Source organism: Schistocerca piceifrons, chromosome 3 (genome assembly GCF_021461385.2).
Source record: "Schistocerca piceifrons isolate TAMUIC-IGC-003096 chromosome 3, iqSchPice1.1, whole genome shotgun sequence".
NCBI lineage: Eukaryota > Metazoa > Arthropoda > Insecta > Orthoptera > Acrididae > Schistocerca > Schistocerca piceifrons.
In genome coordinates, this window is record NC_060140.1 from 111,309,336 (window position 1) to 111,329,366 (window position 20,031).

The 20,031-nt window shown below is 47.0% G+C and overlaps 1 protein-coding gene across 1 annotated transcript; it reads left to right on the forward strand.

Moving 5' to 3' along the window:
• Positions 1-4,167: 4,167 nt before the first annotated feature.
• Positions 4,168-19,792, forward strand: LOC124788437. Its single transcript, XM_047255708.1, has 3 exons — positions 4,168-4,428; positions 18,640-19,120; positions 19,569-19,792. The coding sequence occupies exons 1-3, from the start codon at positions 4,168-4,170 to the stop codon at positions 19,790-19,792; spliced, it is 966 nt and encodes a 321-aa protein (XP_047111664.1).
• The last annotated feature ends 239 nt before the right edge of the window (positions 19,793-20,031 follow it).

The following is a 20,031-nucleotide window of genomic DNA, read 5'->3' on the forward strand; positions in this document are numbered from 1 at the left end:
TTTTGGTTTGTACGGAGAGTTAACCAAAGTGGTCCATATACATACAGAGCATTGAATGGAGACCCAAAACGTGATGACAACTGTCCACCCGAGACTAATGCGCAGCAGACGCGGTAAGGACAAGGACGAATGTGGAAACTAGCCGCGTATTTACTATAGTGGGACTATTAATTAATACGCAAGATTCGCAATGTTATACAGATTACATCCAAGTGAATCTGCACAAGATGTGTAACGCGGCCTTATAATGGCCCTTATACAGTTGATCAGAGTTACCCACCAGAAATGATAATGGGAAAGGATTCTGGTAAGTTTGATTGTTTAACAGATAAATGCCATGCTAAAGAATGACATTTACTTTTATTTCCTTTAAATAGGATACAAAGTTGGTAATGAATTTGTACAAGGAACTAACATATACAGGGTGAGCACAAAGTCTTGCCCTGATTATAAAAATTTATAACAGAATAACCGTTTGACATAATAAGATACATTTGATGCCGTTACATAGATTAGTGTTACTAGTTGTTTTTAATACCACTTACGTTAGTAAACCTCAACCTGTGCTCCCTTGGTGGCTCGGAGAATGTCGAGGTGGTATTCCAATTCCCGCCAGGTGTTTCGTAACATGTGTTCTGTCACACTACCCACAGCAGCTTGTATCCTAGCCGTCAGTTCGCCGATGTCCGCAACTGGTGTGACGAAGACTCTGTCTTTGATATAGCCACAGAAAAGAAAGTCAGGGGAGTAATGTCTGGAGAGGGGAGTAATGTCCGCATCTGTGGATTGGAAGGAACGGCGCAACAACCTTGCCACCCCGCTCTCCATATATTAGGTCCCTTGACTTTTTTTCTGGGGCTATATCAAGGACAGAGTTTTCGTCACACCAGTTGCTGACGTCGACGAAGTGAAGGCTAGAATACAAGCTGCTGTGGGTACTGTGACAGAACACATGTTACGAAACACCTGGCGGGAATTGGAATACCGCCTCGACATTCTCCGAGCCACCAAGGGAGCACAGGTTGAGGTTTACTAACGTAAGTGGTATTAAAAACAACTAGTAACACTAATCTATGTAACGGCATCAAATGTATCTTATTATGTCAAACGGTTATTGTGTTATAAATTTTTATAATCAGGACAAGACTTTGTGCTCACTCTGTATATTAACATAAACCAAACATGTACACTACTGGCCATTAAAATTGCTACACCACGACGATGACGTGCTAAAGACGCGAAATTTAACCGACAGGAAGAAGATGCTGTGATATGCTAATGATTAGCTTTTCAGAGCATTCACTCAAGGTTGGCGCCGGTGGCGACACCTACAACGTGCTGACATGAGGAAAGTTTCCAACCAATTTCTCATATACAAACAGCAGCTGACCGGCGTTGCCTGGTGAAACGTTGTTGTGATGCCTCGTGTAAGGAGGAGAAATGCGTACCATCACGTTTCCGATTTTGCTAAAGGTCGGATTGTAGCCTATCGCGATTGCGGTTTATCGTATCGCGACATTGCTGCTCGCGTTGGTCGAGATCCCATGACTGTTAGCAGAATATGGAATCGGTGGGTTCAGGAGGGTAATACGGAACGCCGTGCTGGATCCCAATGGCCTCGTATCACTAGCAGTCGAGATGACAGGCTTCTTATCCGCATGGCTGTAACGGATCGTGCAGCCACGTCTCGATCCATGAGTCAACAGATGGGGACGTTTGCAAGACAACAACCATCTGCACGAACAGTTCGACGACGTTTGCAGCAGCATGGACTATCAGCCCGGAGACCATGGCTGCGGTTACCTTTGACGCTGCATCACAGACAGGAGCGCCTGCGATGGTGTACTCAACGACGAACCTGGGTGGACGAATGGCAAAACGTCATTTTTTCGGATGAATCAGCTTCTGTCTACAGCATCATGATGGTCGCATCCGTGTTTGGCGACATCGCGGAGAACGCACATTGGAAGCGTGTATTCGTCATCGCCATACTGGCGTATCACCCAGCGTGATGGTATGGGGTGCCATTGGTTACACGTCTCGGTCACCTCTCGTTCTCATTGACGGCACTTTGAACAGTGGACGATACATTTCAGATGTTTTCGACCCGTGGCTCTACCCTTCTTTCGATCCCTGCGAAACCCAAGTTTGCAGTAGGATAATGCAAGACCGCATGTTGCAGGTCCCTTACGGGGCTTTCTGGATACAGAAAATGTTCGACTACTGCCCTGGCCAGCACGTTCTCCAGATCTCTCACCAATTGAAAACGTCTGGTCAATGGTGGCCGAGCAACTGGCTCGTCACAATACGCCAGTCACTACTGTTGATGAACTGTGGCATCGTGTTGAGGCTGCATGGGCAGCTGTACCTGTACACGCCATCCAAGCTCTGTTTGACTAAATGCCCAGGCGTATCAAGGCCGTTATTATGGCCAGAGGTGGTTGTTCTGGGTACTGATTTCTCAGTTTCTATTCACCGAAATTGCGTGAAAATGTAATCACATGTCAGTTCTAGTATATTTGTCCAATGAATACCCGTTTATCATCTGCATTTCTTCTTGGTGTAGCAATTTTAATAACCAGCAGTGTAAGTAGTCCTCACTTGATACAGATTTTGGAAAGGACCTAGTACAAACGACACTACATGAAGTATGGTGTGCTTCTGTACTGTGAAAGGGCGGAACGAAGAGAACCGGTGAATGTATAATATCGATAAACAGGTGGGGAATCGGATGCAGTATCACGATATCACCTAAGGAAGCTAGGTGGTCCTATAAATGCCACCACTGAGAAACATCAATTAGAGTTTGGGCTGCCGGAGCTGCGTGTATTACTGATAGTACGGAACAAGGCGGCCTGCTGATGTCGGCTGCTACTCGTCGTCGGCCGCTGCCTGCAGATCGATCGAAGGCTGTCTAGGACGACGGATTAGTGAGACTGGCAATGGAACTACTCTGGAGCAAGGGCGACGAAGTACGCAAGCGAGTATTGCGGCGACCAATAGGCGACTCCGTAAATTCTCTTATGACCAGCGCCCAAAGGACGACCGCTCCGCTTGAGCAAAAACTGCCAATCACGGACGTAAACAAAGCGTTCACCAATCATGGCCTTACAAACGAAATTCGTCTAGACTCTCATTGTTGTACTCCGTCAACCTAGACGCCATTACCACTCCTTCCCTCCAAATCGAGGCGGTGGCAGCTGGCATAACCGTTGAGCAGCCTCTCACAGCCTCCACCAGGACTTTGCGTGTTTTCAGGCGACAGGTGTGTTCTGCCGTAACCACAAGCGCTAGAACTAAGACGAGCAGAAAGCCAGAGAAGGTGGTGAGGAAACGTCGGCCAATGGTGGGCGGAACTGGACCGCGCCGCGCCAAAAGCGACACCTGGAAGGAGTGAATATAAACGCAACTCCTTGCCAGGCCGGCGGCCACTGTGTGGGGAGACGCTGACTAGAGCGGAGCGCTTGGTGCTGGTCCTGTTGCTGCCGTCGCTGTTGTGGCTCAGATGCCGCCCAGAAGAGATGGGAGGCCGAGCCGCCGCCTTGCTGCCGCCGTAATGGAGCGTGTCTTTAGTGAGGCGCTCGGCTTCGGTGGCGGCAAACCACGTCGAGATGTGCAGTGCTTCTGCTGCCAGCAGATTGGCCACGTGGCTAAATACTGCCGGCGAAACCAAGTGGTGTGCATGAAGTGCGCGGAGCCGCACGACACCCGCGACTGCACAAAGCCGCGAGACGTAGCGCCGAAGTGCGCAAACTACGGAGGAAAGCACGTCGCGAGCTTTCGTGGCTGCAGTTACATTGCTAACTGGGGTCACGGAGGCAACAAGAAGAGGAAGAGGAAGAGACGAAGAAACTGTTCCGACCGCGGGCCAGCGGCTGCGGCAGGAACAGACCAGCAGCACCAGGGGGCCCCTCCGCCCCCCGAAAGACGCCTCCATGATGACGCTGTGCCGCACAACAAGCTTCGTGCGGCCACAGAAGACGCGATAGCGGACCTCAAAGCCGCATTCGCGGCAGAGAGGACCGCCCTACGAGACCAGTTGGCAGCGGCTCATCGGGAAATCCAGCGGCTGCGGGCTGAAGTGGTTTCTGCCACCAAAGCCTTGCGACTCACCTCACCTGCCCCATCCCCATCGGGGCGGGAGCCCATAGAAAAAAAATGGACGCAATGGAAACGGACCCAGAACCAGCACCGCCGCCTCCCAAGAAGAAGTTGGCGGTGCGGATCTCCAAGGATTTGGAAGGGTTGCTTGCATTGGCCGCCTCCAAAAAGGTTGAGGCTGCCACCAAGGAAAACGCAGCCCTGGTCTCCAACGAAGAAAAGAAGAAGGCTGTTTCACAACAGACGTCCAAACCTTACCACGAGACGCCGGGAACGATCTCGCCGCCCTCCTCAAGGGGGGGACCTCGTTCGCCGAGCCACAACGCAGTCGGGTGGCGAGAGAAGCCAAGAAGACGCCGATATCCGATCCTATCCCAATCTCAGATCAATCCACACCCTAAATCATCCCAGAAATATCTTTCCAAAACCATCCTACCAACAACCAAAGAGACACTATTCATGATTCCTTCCCAAACCCATCATTCCGAAACCCTATATTATTCGACAGAAGGTATGGGCTCAAGCAGTCCCGGTCCTTTGAAACAAAACGAGGGATACGGATATCCCATCCGACACACCACTCCGCCTCGCCGCCCAGATCGGCCCAGTCTGCAACGGACATTTGTGCTACGCTATCAGGTTGTCGTGATCCGTAGCAAGTGTTCACTAGGCTTTTGTGCATAGCAAGAACTTTACTGTTTTCATATCACCTGTCGCTAGCGAGTAGCGGTTTGATAAAAAAATGTTCTTCAAGTAAATAATAATCATAATGATTATGAAACATTCAACATTCCACAGAACTCCTTCACTTTATGTTTTTTTCCTCCTTTTTTCCTTTCTAGAAATACTTACCCCCAAGCTATGCATAGCAAAATACCAATACCTCTTCCTCTTTCTGAGCTCAACATCTCACTCATTATGGAGGGATGCTGACTCAGTTTTTCAGGATAACAAATGGGAAGTTGCGGTACAGAAAATGGCCCAGAATCACCAGTGTGTGTGTGTGTGTGTGTGTGTGTGTGTGTGTGTGTCTGCGAGTGTGTGGTGAGTCAAGTTCAAATTGGTCTGACCACTGTGCAACTTAACTTCTGAGGTCATCAGTCGCCTAGAACTTAGAACTGGTTAAACCTAATTAACCTAAGGACATCACACACATCCATGCCCGAGGCAGGATCCGAACCTGCGACCGTGGCGGTCGCTCGGTTCCAGACTGTAGCGCCTAGAACCACACGGCCACTCCGGCCGACCGTTGAGTCAAGTGTTATGAAACAACGTGTGTATAGTGATAGTGAGATATGAGTGAACGGTGTGGCATTACATTATTTAATAAGTTATTTGTAAAAAAAACTAGTGTGTACCTGTACCAGAAGTAAATCTAATGATTATGTCTAACTAGAAGTCTGTAAATATATGTGTATATGAATTAGCTTATTTTAAATTGGTCTAAATTTGTAAATACTTTAACACGTCCTGTAACCTTGTAAAAAGAGATCTACGGATGAATGAAGCTGCTGCTACTACTACTACTACTACTACTGTGTTTCGGATGAATGAAGCTGCTACTACTACTACTACTACTACTGTGTTTGCTGTAATCAAAGTTAACTGTTGTCAGTTGCTTTATAGAAATAAAACTACCAATGTCATTTGTTTGAATCGTTGTATAGCATTCCGAGAAGGCTGCATCCCTTAGGCACCCTATTAGCGACGAGTGGGCAAGGTCTCACAAGGTGCCAATGGAATATGGTAAGGTTTCGTGCGGCGCCATTCTGTCGGCTACCCCGTGGAGCTCGGCCCCATTTCGCCGAAGCATCCCAAACGATACTACAGCCGTGATGCTGAGCTGGCGAGTTCTTGCCCAAAAGAAGATGCTTTCGCGAAGAACTGCCCCCAACCATTGTAAAAACAGCGGTCGTACGTCGTTCTGGCCCTTGAGACCCGACGTCAAAAGAAAAAGCTGCCAATGGGTCAGTACTCCGTCCTAAATCCCCAGTGTATCGCACATGGCTGACATAGTGTTTCGTGTAACTGGGATTGTAAAACAGTTAAGATCCTTAGACGCCAGAAAGGCATCTGGCCCAGATGGTATCCCTGTAAGATTTTATGTTGACTATGCTACAAATATAGCACCATTCTTATCCGTCATCTATCAGAGATAATTGTACTGGCGGAAAGTTCCACGGGACTGGAAGAAGGCCCAGGTCATAGTAATCTATGAAAAGGGTAGAAAATCGGATGCACATAATTATCGGCCAATTTCACTGACATAATTTCACTGACATCAATTTGTTGTAGAATCATGGAACATATTTTGTGTTCAGACATAATGACCTATCTAGATTCTGAGGAGCTCATCTGCAGAAACCAGCACGGTTTTAGGAAACAGCGGTCATGCAAGATACAGCTGGCCCTCTTTGTGCATGATATACAACAGGCTCTAGATACCGGCTCCCAGGTTGATGCCATATTTCTCGACTTTCGAAAAGCGCTCGACTCAGTTCCGCACTGTCGCTTGCTCCAAAAAGTGCGCGCTTACGGTCTATCCAATGACAGATGCGGTTGGATAGAATTTTTTCTAACAGACAGAGAGCAATATGTCGTCCTGAACGGGGTGACTTCAACAGCAACAAGCGCAACTTCAGGTGTGCCCCAGGGCAGCGTAATAGGTCCTCTGCTTTTTACGATTTACATAAACGATCTGGTTGATGGTATTGACAGCGGCCTTAGACTGTTTGCCGATGATGCTGTTGTCTACAGGAAAGTAGTATCACACGAAAGTTGTGAACAAATCAATGAGGATTTGCAGAAAATAAATGCGTGGTGTAATGACTGGCAGTTACCTCTCAATATTAGTAAGTGTAACCTACTGCGTATAACAAGGCGAAGACTCCCATTAATGTACGAGTACAAAATAAATGATCAGTCTTTGGAAACGATAACATGAGTGAAGTATTTGGGTGTGACTATTCGAAATGATCTCAAATGGAATGATCAGATTACACAAGCAACGGGTAAGGCGAACTCTAGATTGCGGTTTATTGGTTGAATCCTGAAGCGGAGTATTGTTCGTCCGAATGGGACCCTTACCAGTTGGGTCTGATTCAAGAGATTGAGAAGGTCCAAAGAAGAGCGGCAAGATTCGTGACTGGTACATTTAGCCGTCGCGAGAGCGTTACAAATCTCATAGAAAATATGAAGTGGGATACAGTTGCAGATAGACGACGCGCTAAACGGAAGGGGCTGCTCACTAAATTCCGAAATCCAATCTTCGCTGAGGATGTAGAACATATATTATTACCACCAACTTTCAAATCGCGTAATGATCATCATTCAAAGATAATGGAAATAAGAGCTCGTACTGAGGCGTTCAGACAAGTCGTTTTATCCGCGCGCTATCCGCGAGTGGAACAGAGATGGGGGGGGGGGGGGGATATGACTTTGGCGCGAATTGTGTCCTCCGCCACACGCCGTTTGGTGGCTAGCGGAGTATATATGTAGATGTTGATGTAGACAGGATGTCCTTCCCCACCTCCTGCTATTGCGAGTGGTTGGCCTCCTCACAGCCCAAAAGTTCTCGCTCGTTTCCTAATAATGAAACTGCATCCTACTCTCTATCATGTACTTTCGGTACATAGCATCTCATTACATACTTTGCATGACACAGGAGCAAAAAGACATTAATTTGCATGTGTGCGAACTTAAATTTTATAAACGCAAGATAGGCTTCCCCCCCCCCCCCCCCCATGAACCATGGACCTTGCCGTTGGTGGGGAGGCTTGCGTGCCCCAGCGATACAGATGGCCGTACTGTAGGTGCAACCACAACGGAGGGGTATCTGTTGAGAGGCCAGACAAACATGTGGTTCCTGAAGAGGGGCAGCAGCCTTTTAAGTAGTTGCAGGGGTAACAGTCTGGATGATTGACTGATCTGGCCTTGTAACATTAACCAAAACGGCCTTGCTGTGCTGGTGCTGCGAACGGCTGAAAGCAAGGGGAAACTACAGCCGTAATTTTTCCCGAGGACATGCAGTTTTACTGCATGATTAAATGATGATGGCGTGCTCTTGGGTAAAATATTCCGGAGGTAAAATAGTCCCCCATTCGGATCTCCGGGCGGGGACTACTCAAGAGGACGTCGTTATCAGGAGAAAGAAAACTGGCGTTCTACGGATCGGAGCGTGGAATGTCAGATCCCTTAATCGGGCAGGTAGGTTAGAAAATTTAAAAAGGGAAATGGATAGGTTAAAGTTAGATATAGTGGGAATTAGTGAAGTTCGGTGGCAGGAGGAACAAGACTTTTGGTCAGGTGATTACAGGGTTATAAATACAAAATCATATAGGGGTAATGCAGGAGTAGGTTTAATAATGAATAAAAAAATAGGAGTGCGGGTTAGCTACTACAAACAGCATAGTGAACGCATTATTGTGGCCAAGATGGACACAAAGCCCATGCCTACTACAGTAGTACAAGTTTATATGCCAACTAGCTCTGCAGATGATGAAGAAATTGATGAAATGTATGACGAGATAAAAGAAATTATTCAGGTAGTTAAGGGAGACGAAAATTTAACAGTCATGGGTGACTGGAATTCGTCAGTAGGAAAAGGGAGAGAAGGATACATAGTAGGTGAATATGAATTGGGGGGAAGAAATGAAAGAGGAAGCCGCCTTGTAGAATTTTGCACAGAGCATAACTTAATCATAGCTAACACTTGGTTCAAGAATCATGAAAGAAGGTTGTATACCTGGAAGAATCCTGGAGATACTAAAAGGTATCAGATAGATTACATAATGGTAAGACAGAGATTTAGGAACCAGGTTTTAAATTGTAAGACATTTCCAGGGGCAGATGTGGATTCTGACCTCAATCTATTGGTTATGAACTGCAGATTGAAACTGAAGAAACTGCAAAAAGGCGGGAATTTAAGGAGATGGGACCTGGATAAACTGAAGGAACCAGAGGTTGTACAGAGTTTCAGGGAGAGCATAAGGGAACAATTGACAGGAATGGGGGAAAGAAATACAGTAGAAGAAGAATGGGTAGCTTTGAGGGATGCAGTAGTGAAGGCAGCAGAGGATCAAGTAGGTAAAAAGACGAGGGCTAGTAGAGATCCTTGGGTAACACAAGAAATATTCAATTTAATTGATGAAAGGAGAAAATATGAAAATGCAATAAATGAAGCAGGCAAAAAGGAATACAAACGTCTCAAAAATGAGATCGACAGGAAGTGCAAAATGGATAAGCAGGGATGGCTAGAGGACAAATGTAAGGATGTAGAGGCTTATCTCACTAGGGGTAAGATAGATACTGCCTACAGGAAAATTAAAGAGACCTTTGGAGACAAGAGAACCACTTCTATGAACATCAAGAGCTCAGATGGAAACCCAGTTCTAAGCAAAGAAGGGAAAGCAGAAAGGTGGAAGGAGTATATAGAGGATCTATACAAGGGCGATGTACTTGAGGACAATGGACTTATGGAAATGGAAATGGAAGAGCATGTCGATGAAGATGAAATGGGAGATACGATACTGCGTGAAGAGTTTGACAGAGCACTGAAACACCTGAGTCGAAACAAGGCCCCCGGAGTAGACAACATTCCATTGGAACTACTGACGGCCTTGGGAGAGCCAGTCCTGACAAAACTCTACTATCTGGTGAGCAAGATGTATGAAACAGGCGAAATACCCTCAGACTTCAAGAAGAATATAATAATTCCAATCCCAAAGAAAGCAGGTGTTGACAGATGTGAAAATTACCGAACAATCAGTTTAATAAGCCACAGCTGCAAAATACTAACACGAATTCTTTGCAGACGAATGGAAAAACTGATAGAAGCGGACCTCGGGGAAGATCAGTTTGGATTCCGTAGAAATGTTGGAACACGTGAGGCAATACTAACCTTACGACTTATCTTAGAAGAAAGATTAAGAAAAGGCAAACCTACGTTTCTAGCATTTGTAGACTTAGAGAAAGCTTTTGACAACGTTAACTGGAATACTCTCTTTCAAATTCTGAAGGTGGCAGGGGTAAAATACAGGGAGCGAAAGGCTATTTACAATTTGTACAGAAACCAGATGGCAGTTATAAGAGTCGAGGGGCATGAAAGGGGAGCAGTGGTTGGGAAAGGAGTGAGACAGGGTTGTAGCCTCTCCCCGATGTTATTCAATCTGTATATTGAGCAAGCAGTAAAGGAAACAAAAGAAAAATTCGGAGTAGGTATTAAAATCCATGGAGAAGAAATAAAAACTTTGAGGTTCGCCGATGACATTGTAATTCTGTCAGAGACAGCAAAGGACTTGGAAGAGCAGTTGAATGGAATGGACAGTGTCTTGAAAGGAGGATATAAGATGAACATCAACAAAAGCAAAACGAGGATAATGGAATGTAGTCAAATTAAATCGGATGATGCTGAGGGGATTAGATTAGGAAATGAGACACTTTAAGTAGTAAAGGAGTTTTGCTATTTAGGGAGTAAAATAATTGATGATGGTCGAAGTAGAGAGGATATAAAATGTAGACTGGCAATGGCAAGGAAATCGTTTCTGAAGAAGAGAAATTTGTTAACATCGAGTATAGATTTAAGTGTCAGGAAGTCTTTTGTGAAAGTATTTGTATGGAGTGTAGCCATGTATGGAAGTGAAACATGGACGATAACCAGTTTGGACAAGAAGAGAATAGAAGCTTTCGAAATGTGGTGCTACAGAAGAATGCTGAAGATAAGGTGGGTAGATCACATAACTAATGAGGAGGTATTGAATAGGATTGGGGAGAAGAGAAGTTTGTGGCACAACTTGACTAGAAGAAGGGATCGGTTGGTAGGACATGTTTTGAGGCATCAAGGGATCACAAATTTAGCATTGGAGGGCAGCGTGGAGGGTAAAAATCGTAGAGGGAGACCAAGAGATCAATACACTAAGCAGATTCAGAAGGATGTAGGTTGCAGTAGGTACTGGGAGATGAAGAAGCTTGCACAGGATAGAGTAGCATGGAGAGCTGCATCAAACCAGTCTCAGGACTGAAGACCACAACAACAACAAGATAGGCTTGTTTGATGTCCTTTAATAAGTGTATGATGAGGCCAGAGGATCTGCCGTCTTGCAAGTGGAGATCATACCAGCAGCTACAATGAGACACAAGTATCGAAGGCTGCTGGTTTAAGACAAAGGACAGATTCTTATGGTCTGGAACCTAGGAATGAGAATCTTGGAAATGGAGAAGCTGGTAAACTTTAAAAGTGGTTCCCACTTCTGATACAACTGGATCACTTGGCCTTCTGACAAGGACATTGGTAGCTGAATGCTAAATGTGCACAAACATTGTAAATAACATTATTTATTCGGCCCTGAGCGCCAAGCTGTCTAAATTTCCATGACATTTTAATTGATTAGTAGCCCTACTCTCTCATGCAAAAGACAAAACTGAGCAACAGAATTTTAATTATTGAACTCCAGAACAAACGGTCAGGTGTCAAACTTTGGTAACATATTAAGTAATTTTCTGTCACAGCGTTCAGGACGCTAAACGTTATAGGTCATGGGGATATGTTTTGTGGTGCCCTTAGAGAAGGTTACCGAACTAAGTAGATCTGTTATTGATATTTATTTCACAAATGGAGTGTACCCCTGAGACCACATTTACATGGAACACACATAACAATACTAAACCTATGGTCCCATAAGAGTTAAGAATAGTAACGTACCGATCATTTGTCAGCAAAAGGACGAGTGGGATAAGGGAGCTCTACATGGATGCGCAGCTACTCACACACAAATACTCGAAAGCAAAATTCACCACTTCCCATTAATACCATGCCGTCCGGCGACACGACAGTGGTGTCGTGAGCATAGTATAACGCAGTGGCTGGCGACAGCACTTTAGTATCTTTTACATTCTGTTGGTGTTTTGTTTAGGTAACAGTAAGTTACACACGTCAACAATGTTTTTGTTTTTATAAGTACTTGTGCCCTTTCATCATGGCGGACGAAAGAGACAATGGCCGGCCGATGTGGCCGTGCGGTTCTAGGCGCTTCAGTCTGGAACCGCGTGACCGCAACGGTCGCAGGTTCGAATCCTGCCTCCGGCATGGATGTGTGTGATGTCCTTAGGTTAGTTAGGTTTAAGTAGTTCTAAGTTCTAGGGGGCTGATGACCTTAGAAGTTAAGTCCCATAGTGCTCAGAGCTATTTGAATCATTTTTTTTAAAGAGACAATAACATTATTTACCATGCACGCGCGGACGTCTTGTATGACGTTCCGGACGACTTGGCAGATTGGGAAGAAGACACTGGATATCAAAAAAATGAAAGTGAAGCAGTATCGTGGGAAGGTATTGAAATACGTCCAAGAAGAATTCGGCGAACCCTACAGGTGCTAACTGATTCGGATGAATCAGACGAAGAAGATAGACTATGATTTACTGAGGACCAATACTAAATTTGAAGGATCTCCGGGTCTAAACTTGTTTCCCAAAGATACGCAGAGCGTAGAGGATATCGTAGAATTATATGTTGGGAACGATCTATTTCAATATATTAGCAACGAAACCAACATGTACTACAGTCAAAATTGCAACAGAAGGAAACTGGATTAAAAAAAAAAAATTGTCAACGTTACGGGACCCGAACTCAGAAAGTGGTTTGGGCTTGTTATTCTTATGGGAATTGTAAAAAAAAAAAAAAAAAAAAAAAAAAAAAAAAAAAAAAAAAAAAAAAAAAAAAGAGCATGGCTCGATGATTATTGGTCAACGAATCCGATATTTCGCAAAACGATGTCCCACAACCGATTGAGACAAATATTATCATTTTTACATTTTCTCGACAGCAATAATAAACCGGATAATACCGACCGGCTTGTCGAAGTGCAATTCGTGATTTATTATTTTTCCAAAAAGTTTAAAGAAACGTTTAATCTAAGTCAAAACATCTCAATTGATGAAGGAATGACACCGTGGCGTGGATGATTAAATTTTAAAGTTTAAAATCCGTCGAAAATTGCGAAATACAACATACTCATTCAGTTGCTGTGTGATTCGATTACGAGATACCTTTCCTCATCCGGAATATATTCCGGCGCTGGAAAGCCGTTAGCAAAAACAGTGATGGAACTACTGACACCTTTTCATGGAAGTGGCGTCACCTCTGCATGGATAATCATTATAAAAGTGTGGACCTTGCAGAGAAGTTACTTGAAAGAATTCGAGTTTGTGGAACGGAACGACAGAATAGAGGATTTCCGGAAAATTAAAGCGCGCAAAAGTCAGTGTGTTCGAAGCTTGCCATCAACGGAAAGGTGGCAAGCGGCCGGCGACAAGCCAAGTAATCCGAATTAGCGCTGCTGGCGCCAGGCGAATAAATTTGTACGAGACGTGCGTAACTGATCATTCAAAGCCAGACTCAGAGCGAAACGAACCATGGTAATCGACTGGGCATACGTTGCACTAAGTGCCTCGTGGCCGATCAGACACCGAATTCTGTTCCAGCTGAATTTTTGTAAAGACGATACTAAAATCGTCATTCGCGAAAACACAGCACAGCTCGTAACGACGGAGTTTCAACGTTATAGAGAAACCTAAATCGAAATCAAAACTAACTCTCCTCCAAAAATCATCACTCATATGCTCACGGAGCAGCGACTGCTTGCTGTGACTGGTCTCGTCCACCTCCCGGTAACTTCTCTCCAAAAGCTGAACTTTTTCGCCTTAGCATATAGAGCGCGACCAGACTTTATGGGGGGAATATTGACCAATCTGCGGACTGCTTCATTTAGAAAGAGCAAGCGTTCTCTCCGGTTATAAGACAGGAGAGGAAACGCCCGCTTCTCTAGGCCTGAAATTTTTCCGTTCCGTTGAATGGATGAAATTTTGAAGGGGGACCAACGCTTGGATACGAAACGGCCAACCACGCGGTTCCACGTCTGGGGACACAGTGTTGGGCCGATTTGACGCCACCGGAGCTGGCTTCGAAAACATCGTTCAGCTGCCTTCCCAGACTGCTAATGCAAAGCTAAGCAAAGAGCCTCCATCTGAATCTGTCTACGTCGTTTGTTATTAATTCCACATACACTGAAAATGAACAAGCGGCCATGTTTGAGACAGGTGGTAAAAGGTTGTAATTAAGGTGAGAACAAAGGCACATAAATTCGGATTCCTCCCTGACAAGGAAATGTGTGCATAGAAAATACTGGCAAATGCAATCAGAGAAAAGATTGTCTGGTGAACTTGATAAAGCTAAATCACGGAGATTATGTGAGAGGCGAATTGACTGATGCCTTTCAAGATGTGGCGTGCTGCTGTCGTGAGCATCTCTAGGGAATGATGAACGACAGTAAACACACTAGCAGGTGACAATCTGTCGTACATCCATGCCTCATCACAGAACGTGCAGGTCGAAAGCTTGAGGCGGTGATCTCTGAAAGACCTGACGGCAGAGGACAGTTCTAGTGCAGGCACACATGTTTCGCAGCAGATCGTCCATCGCACATTATTGAACATGGGGATATGCAGCAGACAATCCCTACATTTTTCCCATGTCGATCCAATGACATCTTCAATAACGACTGTCCTGGCCGCGAGATCATCGAGACTGGCTCTCGGGTCATTGGAAACGTCTCGCCTGATTGGATGTTATTGTTACACCAGATCTATGGTCGTGTCCAGTTAAGCCGTCATACAAGCGAACGGCTAGCCGAAACATGCATCATACATTCAGAGCACATTGTTGAAGATGAGGGTTCACAGCAGACGTCCCCAACGTGTTCCCATGTTAATCCAACGACATGATCAGTTACGACTGCGGTGGATACGGGATCTTCGACACTGGGCCTCGGATCAAGGGGAACAAGTCACCTACTTGGATAAATGGCGTTTCTCAGTACACCAGGTTGGTCGACGTGTCTAGACACGCTCTCATCCAATCGAACGACTGCTTGAAACACGCACTGTGCCATGGATGCAGCCTGATGGGATCATTAACATGCTGGTAGCTTCCATGGGGTAGATAGTAATTCAAGGCACCATGTCAGCTGTGGACTATGCCAACATTACTGTGGATCACTTGCATCCCGTCATGCTTCATGTCTTCCCCAACGGCTATGGAGTCTTTCAGTGGCCAGAGGAGCTTGGGGGTGAGCTTACGTTGACGTGTCGACCACCAAATTCATTTGAGCTGAGCCTGACGGCAGACACCTAGGACACTATCGACCGCAGCACCTCACTCACAAATATTGGCCAGAAATTTACGTGCATTCCGTGGTCTCAGATTACACACTGGCACCACGTACGTAAAGCTATGTAGGACTTGTCGAATCAGTGTCAACAAAACGCTATAAAGCACGTCGTCATAAGGATTTGGCGCATCAGTGTATGGTGAGATTTAAAGCACTTGCCGTCTGACGTTTAAGATCCAAAATTGCACAGTTTTTTTGCGAAAAATAGTGTCTGTAGGCAGCTGTCCACAGCGCTGTGCTCTCCATAGGGATAGAAAAACGCTTTAAAATATCTATTCCCTACAAAGAAACAAAAAAGTAGGATATCTTAAATTTTCATATGGGTGCATAATGTCTCCAAGTACGTCAGAAAGCTGTTCTTATGTTTGTTTAGGACCAGAGTTTACGATGACGATAGAAGCTGAAGTAATAATTAAATTTTGTGCCAAGGCCAGGACTTGAACACTGTTCTCCCGCTTACCAGGCAGATATACGACCCACTGCATCACCCTCCCTCTGTGGTGAACGCAGATGCATGGGTTACCCTACTCCCATGCCTTCCAAAACACAAACTTGAATCCACACCACTCTGCATCTTGTTAGTGTTAGTACTGGCGTAATCCAGGCAGCTGTGTTGGCCACAATGTCAGGGTGGCGTAGTGGGTAGCACATCTGCCTAGTAAGTAGGGGACGAGGTTCGAGTCCTGGTTTTGGAACAAATTTTAATTCATAACTTCAGCTTCTATCGAAGATAAAGTTGAGACTAAAATGTCTTCACGAAAATGTAATTCCATCACATTAATAGACCAGAGTTTTGTGGTTTCCTCAGACTAGGCGAAATTTTCGCATCGGGGAAAGATTCATACTTGAGAACTAGCAGGGAGGGTGTTTTGCACTGTGGCAATCCCAACTCAGTACGAGCCGGCAATGCCGGTATCTATAGTTCCTAGTCGTTTACTGCCAACTGGAGCAGCAAAGGTCGGCCGCGCACTGTCAAATGATAACTGAGTTCAATGTAGCCCTGCAGCACTGTTCAAAATATACAGGGTATTAAGGGTTACGTACAGATATTTTCATTGACAACTGAGGATAGTCTACTGAACATTACATCAGTATTTACTTCATTTGAAGGCTAACGATTTCAGCTATTAGGAGTAGTATGTTTTTAGGTTGGTTAGTACATCAAAATACACGTGGCAAGAGCAAGACATTAATAATTATTTTCCCCTGGATAGCAGGTCTAGGGTTGATGTGTGCAGGCGTGGACACAAAATTGTTAATCTACACTGACAGGCGTAGTCATGTTAGTGGTGCAGTTACGACCATGTGGGAAACATCAGGGAGTGAATTGTGTAACATGTTTGTGGGAAAACTGTTAGACACAGAGAAAAAAACAGCTAACACATTGGGATGGGTACATATTAAGATACCAATGATCCTAGTGTCTGGACTTATAACCCTAAAAACCTGTATATTACTAAACGGCTAAAATGATCACCCGGGTCCTAGTTCCAGTTTCAAGTTGCCTGTCTAACATTTTCCAGGGTCAACAAAAGTTTGATTTTCAATATTTCATGCAATTATTGACCAAATACAAAAATTTAGGATGCTCTTTCAATTAGCTCTTTAAGAGGTATAATCTTGCGTTAAAGGTTTAACACAATAACCCAAGTCTTAAAGTTAGAAACTGTGTATATGTCTGAGCCGTGGCGACTGGCGGTAGGTTGTTCTACTTGCATCACTGATATCGATATTCGGCTGTCTTGCTATCTTTGTCTGCTTCCCCTCGGAGTTTTTACGGGTGAACATGTGACGTGAGAGTCTCCGATCGGTGTTCAACGAGCCGACTTGTGTTGAAAACAAGCCGACGTCCCTAACCTTGGTGCACGGGCCTCGCCGTGCTCGCAGCCCATGTCTTTTGTCGCGCCGGATGTATGGTGCCGATCATTGGGCGCTTTGACGTGAAAAATTGTGGTGGGTTCTTCGTCTCACGCTGAACAGCTTCCCAGATCGTAATTTGCAAGCTCCAAGTTACGTATGACCACTACTCTATGTTTAACGAAGAAGATTATTGAAGCTTATTGTGGCATGGGTAGCTGCCGGTGATGGTTCTGAACTTGGTTCCACAGTGGCTATTTAAAGGAGACTGATGTTAGGACGTATTGAACGCTTTGGGACTGGTTGCGGTTGTGTACGCTCCCGGCAGCCGTAGAGTTGATGGTTTAATAATTTGTCACCGAAGGATTTGGTATGTTTATTCAATCTTGACAGTGCCTTAAGGCTACTGGAAGTGATCTCAAAGTTTCCTGCTAATTTGGTGGGAGACGGGTAATGTTACAGTGTTGCTCCATTAGAATTTGGGGGCATGAATGCAATATATTCCAGCGTGGTTGTGATTTGACCTTGTTTTCATTGCAGTCTATTTGTGTTGGCCATTTGTTAAGTCTGCTCGTACCTGACGTCGGTGCGGTTATGGATTCTTGTCAGGACTGCTCATTGTGAGGCCGGTCGGACTATATATAAATATATACCGTCTGCTAGTGAGCCTCTGCTCAAGCTGTGGGGAGTGAACGCTCGTATTGCCTGCCGGCCGTAGCGTTATTGCTTCCGAATACTGCTGTGGGCCTTAACGCTGTTCTCTAAAGTTAAGTGCAATTTGGGATTCTTTATGAGTGATTATGTCCGTTAGTTAAGTCAGGCCACTTTGTTAATATTAGCGTTTCTGTAAGTGATTTTACAGGTAATTACAAGCCATTCTTGACATCTTGGGTTGTCGGGTGTTCTCCCGGATATCAGCGTCGTACTTGCACGATATTTCGGTCACGTAGCTCGTAACCTTCATCAGGTGCGGCCTGAGACTGCTCCTCGAGTGGACCTGGTCCAGTATTTATGCCTACGGCCTTCCCCATCCACCAACGGCTGCAGGCGCTTCCTCTGTGGTCCGCGCCCATTCCCTGCGACCTGCTGGAGCGTTGCTGCTCCGTTTTCCGTCCGCTGCGGTTCTAGGTGTTCCCTCTGCGGTCCGCGCCCACCAAACCCGCTCCTGGGGGTTTCATCTACGGTCTGGGGTACCAAGCGTTCCCCCCTGCGGTCCGCGCCCGCTCACCACGACCTGTTGGAGCGTTGCCGCTCCGTTTTCTCACGCACACACACGCGTAGTCACTGAGATGTGCAGCCGCGAGAAGGACGTACCTGCGCTTGCTAGCGACGCGAAGGGTGTGGCAGATCGCCGTCCGGCCGCGCTTGCGCCGTCGGCGGCCCCATCTGCCCCCCCACTTACGACGACCGATGCTATGGCTATGGATTTGATGGACACACAGCTCCGGAAACCTTGAAGGCAGCGCTGTCTGCTCCGCTCCCCGATTCTGAAGATGAGAGCTCGACCGCCCCTCAGCCACGCGGACGAAGCGGGAAACAGAAGAGGAGGGCAACGGCCGCGACGTCCGCTGTTCGCAGCTCGCCGATCGAGAAGAGGGCCAAGCAAGATTTCGCCCCTGACGCCGATGGTTTTGTCCCGGCCCGGCGAACTGCAAGACGCGTGCAGTCTTCGACGACGCTTCCAACTGCCGTCGCCAACTCATTCGACGCGCTCGCTGACGCGCCAGACCAGCTGCCTCGCGATCCTGCGCCGAAGAAAGACTGCCATCTTCCGCCGGTGGTCCTCCAGTTTCGGCCGCCCTATGGGGAACTGCAGAAGTTGTTGCGCAGCTGGACAACGGCCGTGTACACCGTGAAGCCTGCCGGGCGTGACCCGTACAGGGTCACACTCCGCACTGCTGACGATTATCGCCGGGTCACTCAGGAGGCGTCTGAGCGTGGTATCCCATTCTATACCCACACTTCCGCACCTGACAAGGTCTTGAAGATTGTAATCCGCGACCTCCCGTTCAACATGGAAGCCGATCACCTGCATCGTGAACTCGCTGACCTGGGCTTCTTCTACATCCGGGCAGTTGTGAAGATGAAGTCGCCTAAATCACGCGATGATATGCCGCTCTTCCTGGTCGTCTGCTCCGACACCGTGGAGAACCGCAAGCTCTACCAATTGACGCGGGTCGCCGACGTTCCGGTTCAGACCGAAGATCTTCGCTCCCGGAGAGGCCCTGTGCAGTGCTTTCGCTGCCAGGGGATAAATCACGTCGCGCGCCACTGCTCGATGCCTGACAGATGTGTTGTATGCGCCGGCGCCCACGCAGGACGTGCGTGCCCCCGTCCGCTCATCGAGAAGCCGACATGTGCACTCTGTGGCGGTGCTCACGTGGCCAGTTATCGTGGATGTGAGGTGTGGAAGCGTGCCATCGCCCGCCAACGTGGACACACACCAGCGCCACGTCCGAAGAAGCCGGCGACGAGACGGCCCGGCGTCTCTTTCGCGGCGGCAACGTCAGGGGCGCCCTCCGCCGTCCCGGCTGCGTCGGCTGCTCCTGCCCCTGCCGCATCCGAGGCCGTGCCGACACCTGAGGCTCCTGCGCCTCCACCACAGCTGCTAGTGGCTCTCCCGGGACGTCGGCCGGACCGCGCCCTGCCAACCGCCGGCGCAGGGCTCACCGCCCCATGGGTGCCTAGCGCTGAGCGCCGTCAGTCGAGCAGCCCCAGGCGGACTCTCACAGCGACGTAGCCACGCCTCCCCCTTCCAGCGACGGGGCCGCGCCGGCTGCCTCCGCCGCTGACCTGGTCAACCTCGTCGCGCAGCTCACTGCCCTGGTGACCAGTGCTACGAAGTTGATTG

What these genes read in the sequence shown, in the direction of transcription:
- LOC124788437 (XM_047255708.1), top strand. Translation starts at nt 4,168, where the DNA reads ATGGAAACGGACCCAGAACCAGCACCGCCGCCTCCCAAGAAGAAGTTG. An exon ending in GTTCGCCGAGCCACAACGCA is followed by an intron (nt 4,429 to 18,639) that starts GTCGGGTGGCGA and finishes GAAACCTTGAAG; the next exon opens with GCAGCGCTGTCTGCTCCGCT. An exon ending in TCAGGAGGCGTCTGAGCGTG is followed by an intron (nt 19,121 to 19,568) that starts GTATCCCATTCT and finishes TCACGTGGCCAG; the next exon opens with TTATCGTGGATGTGAGGTGT.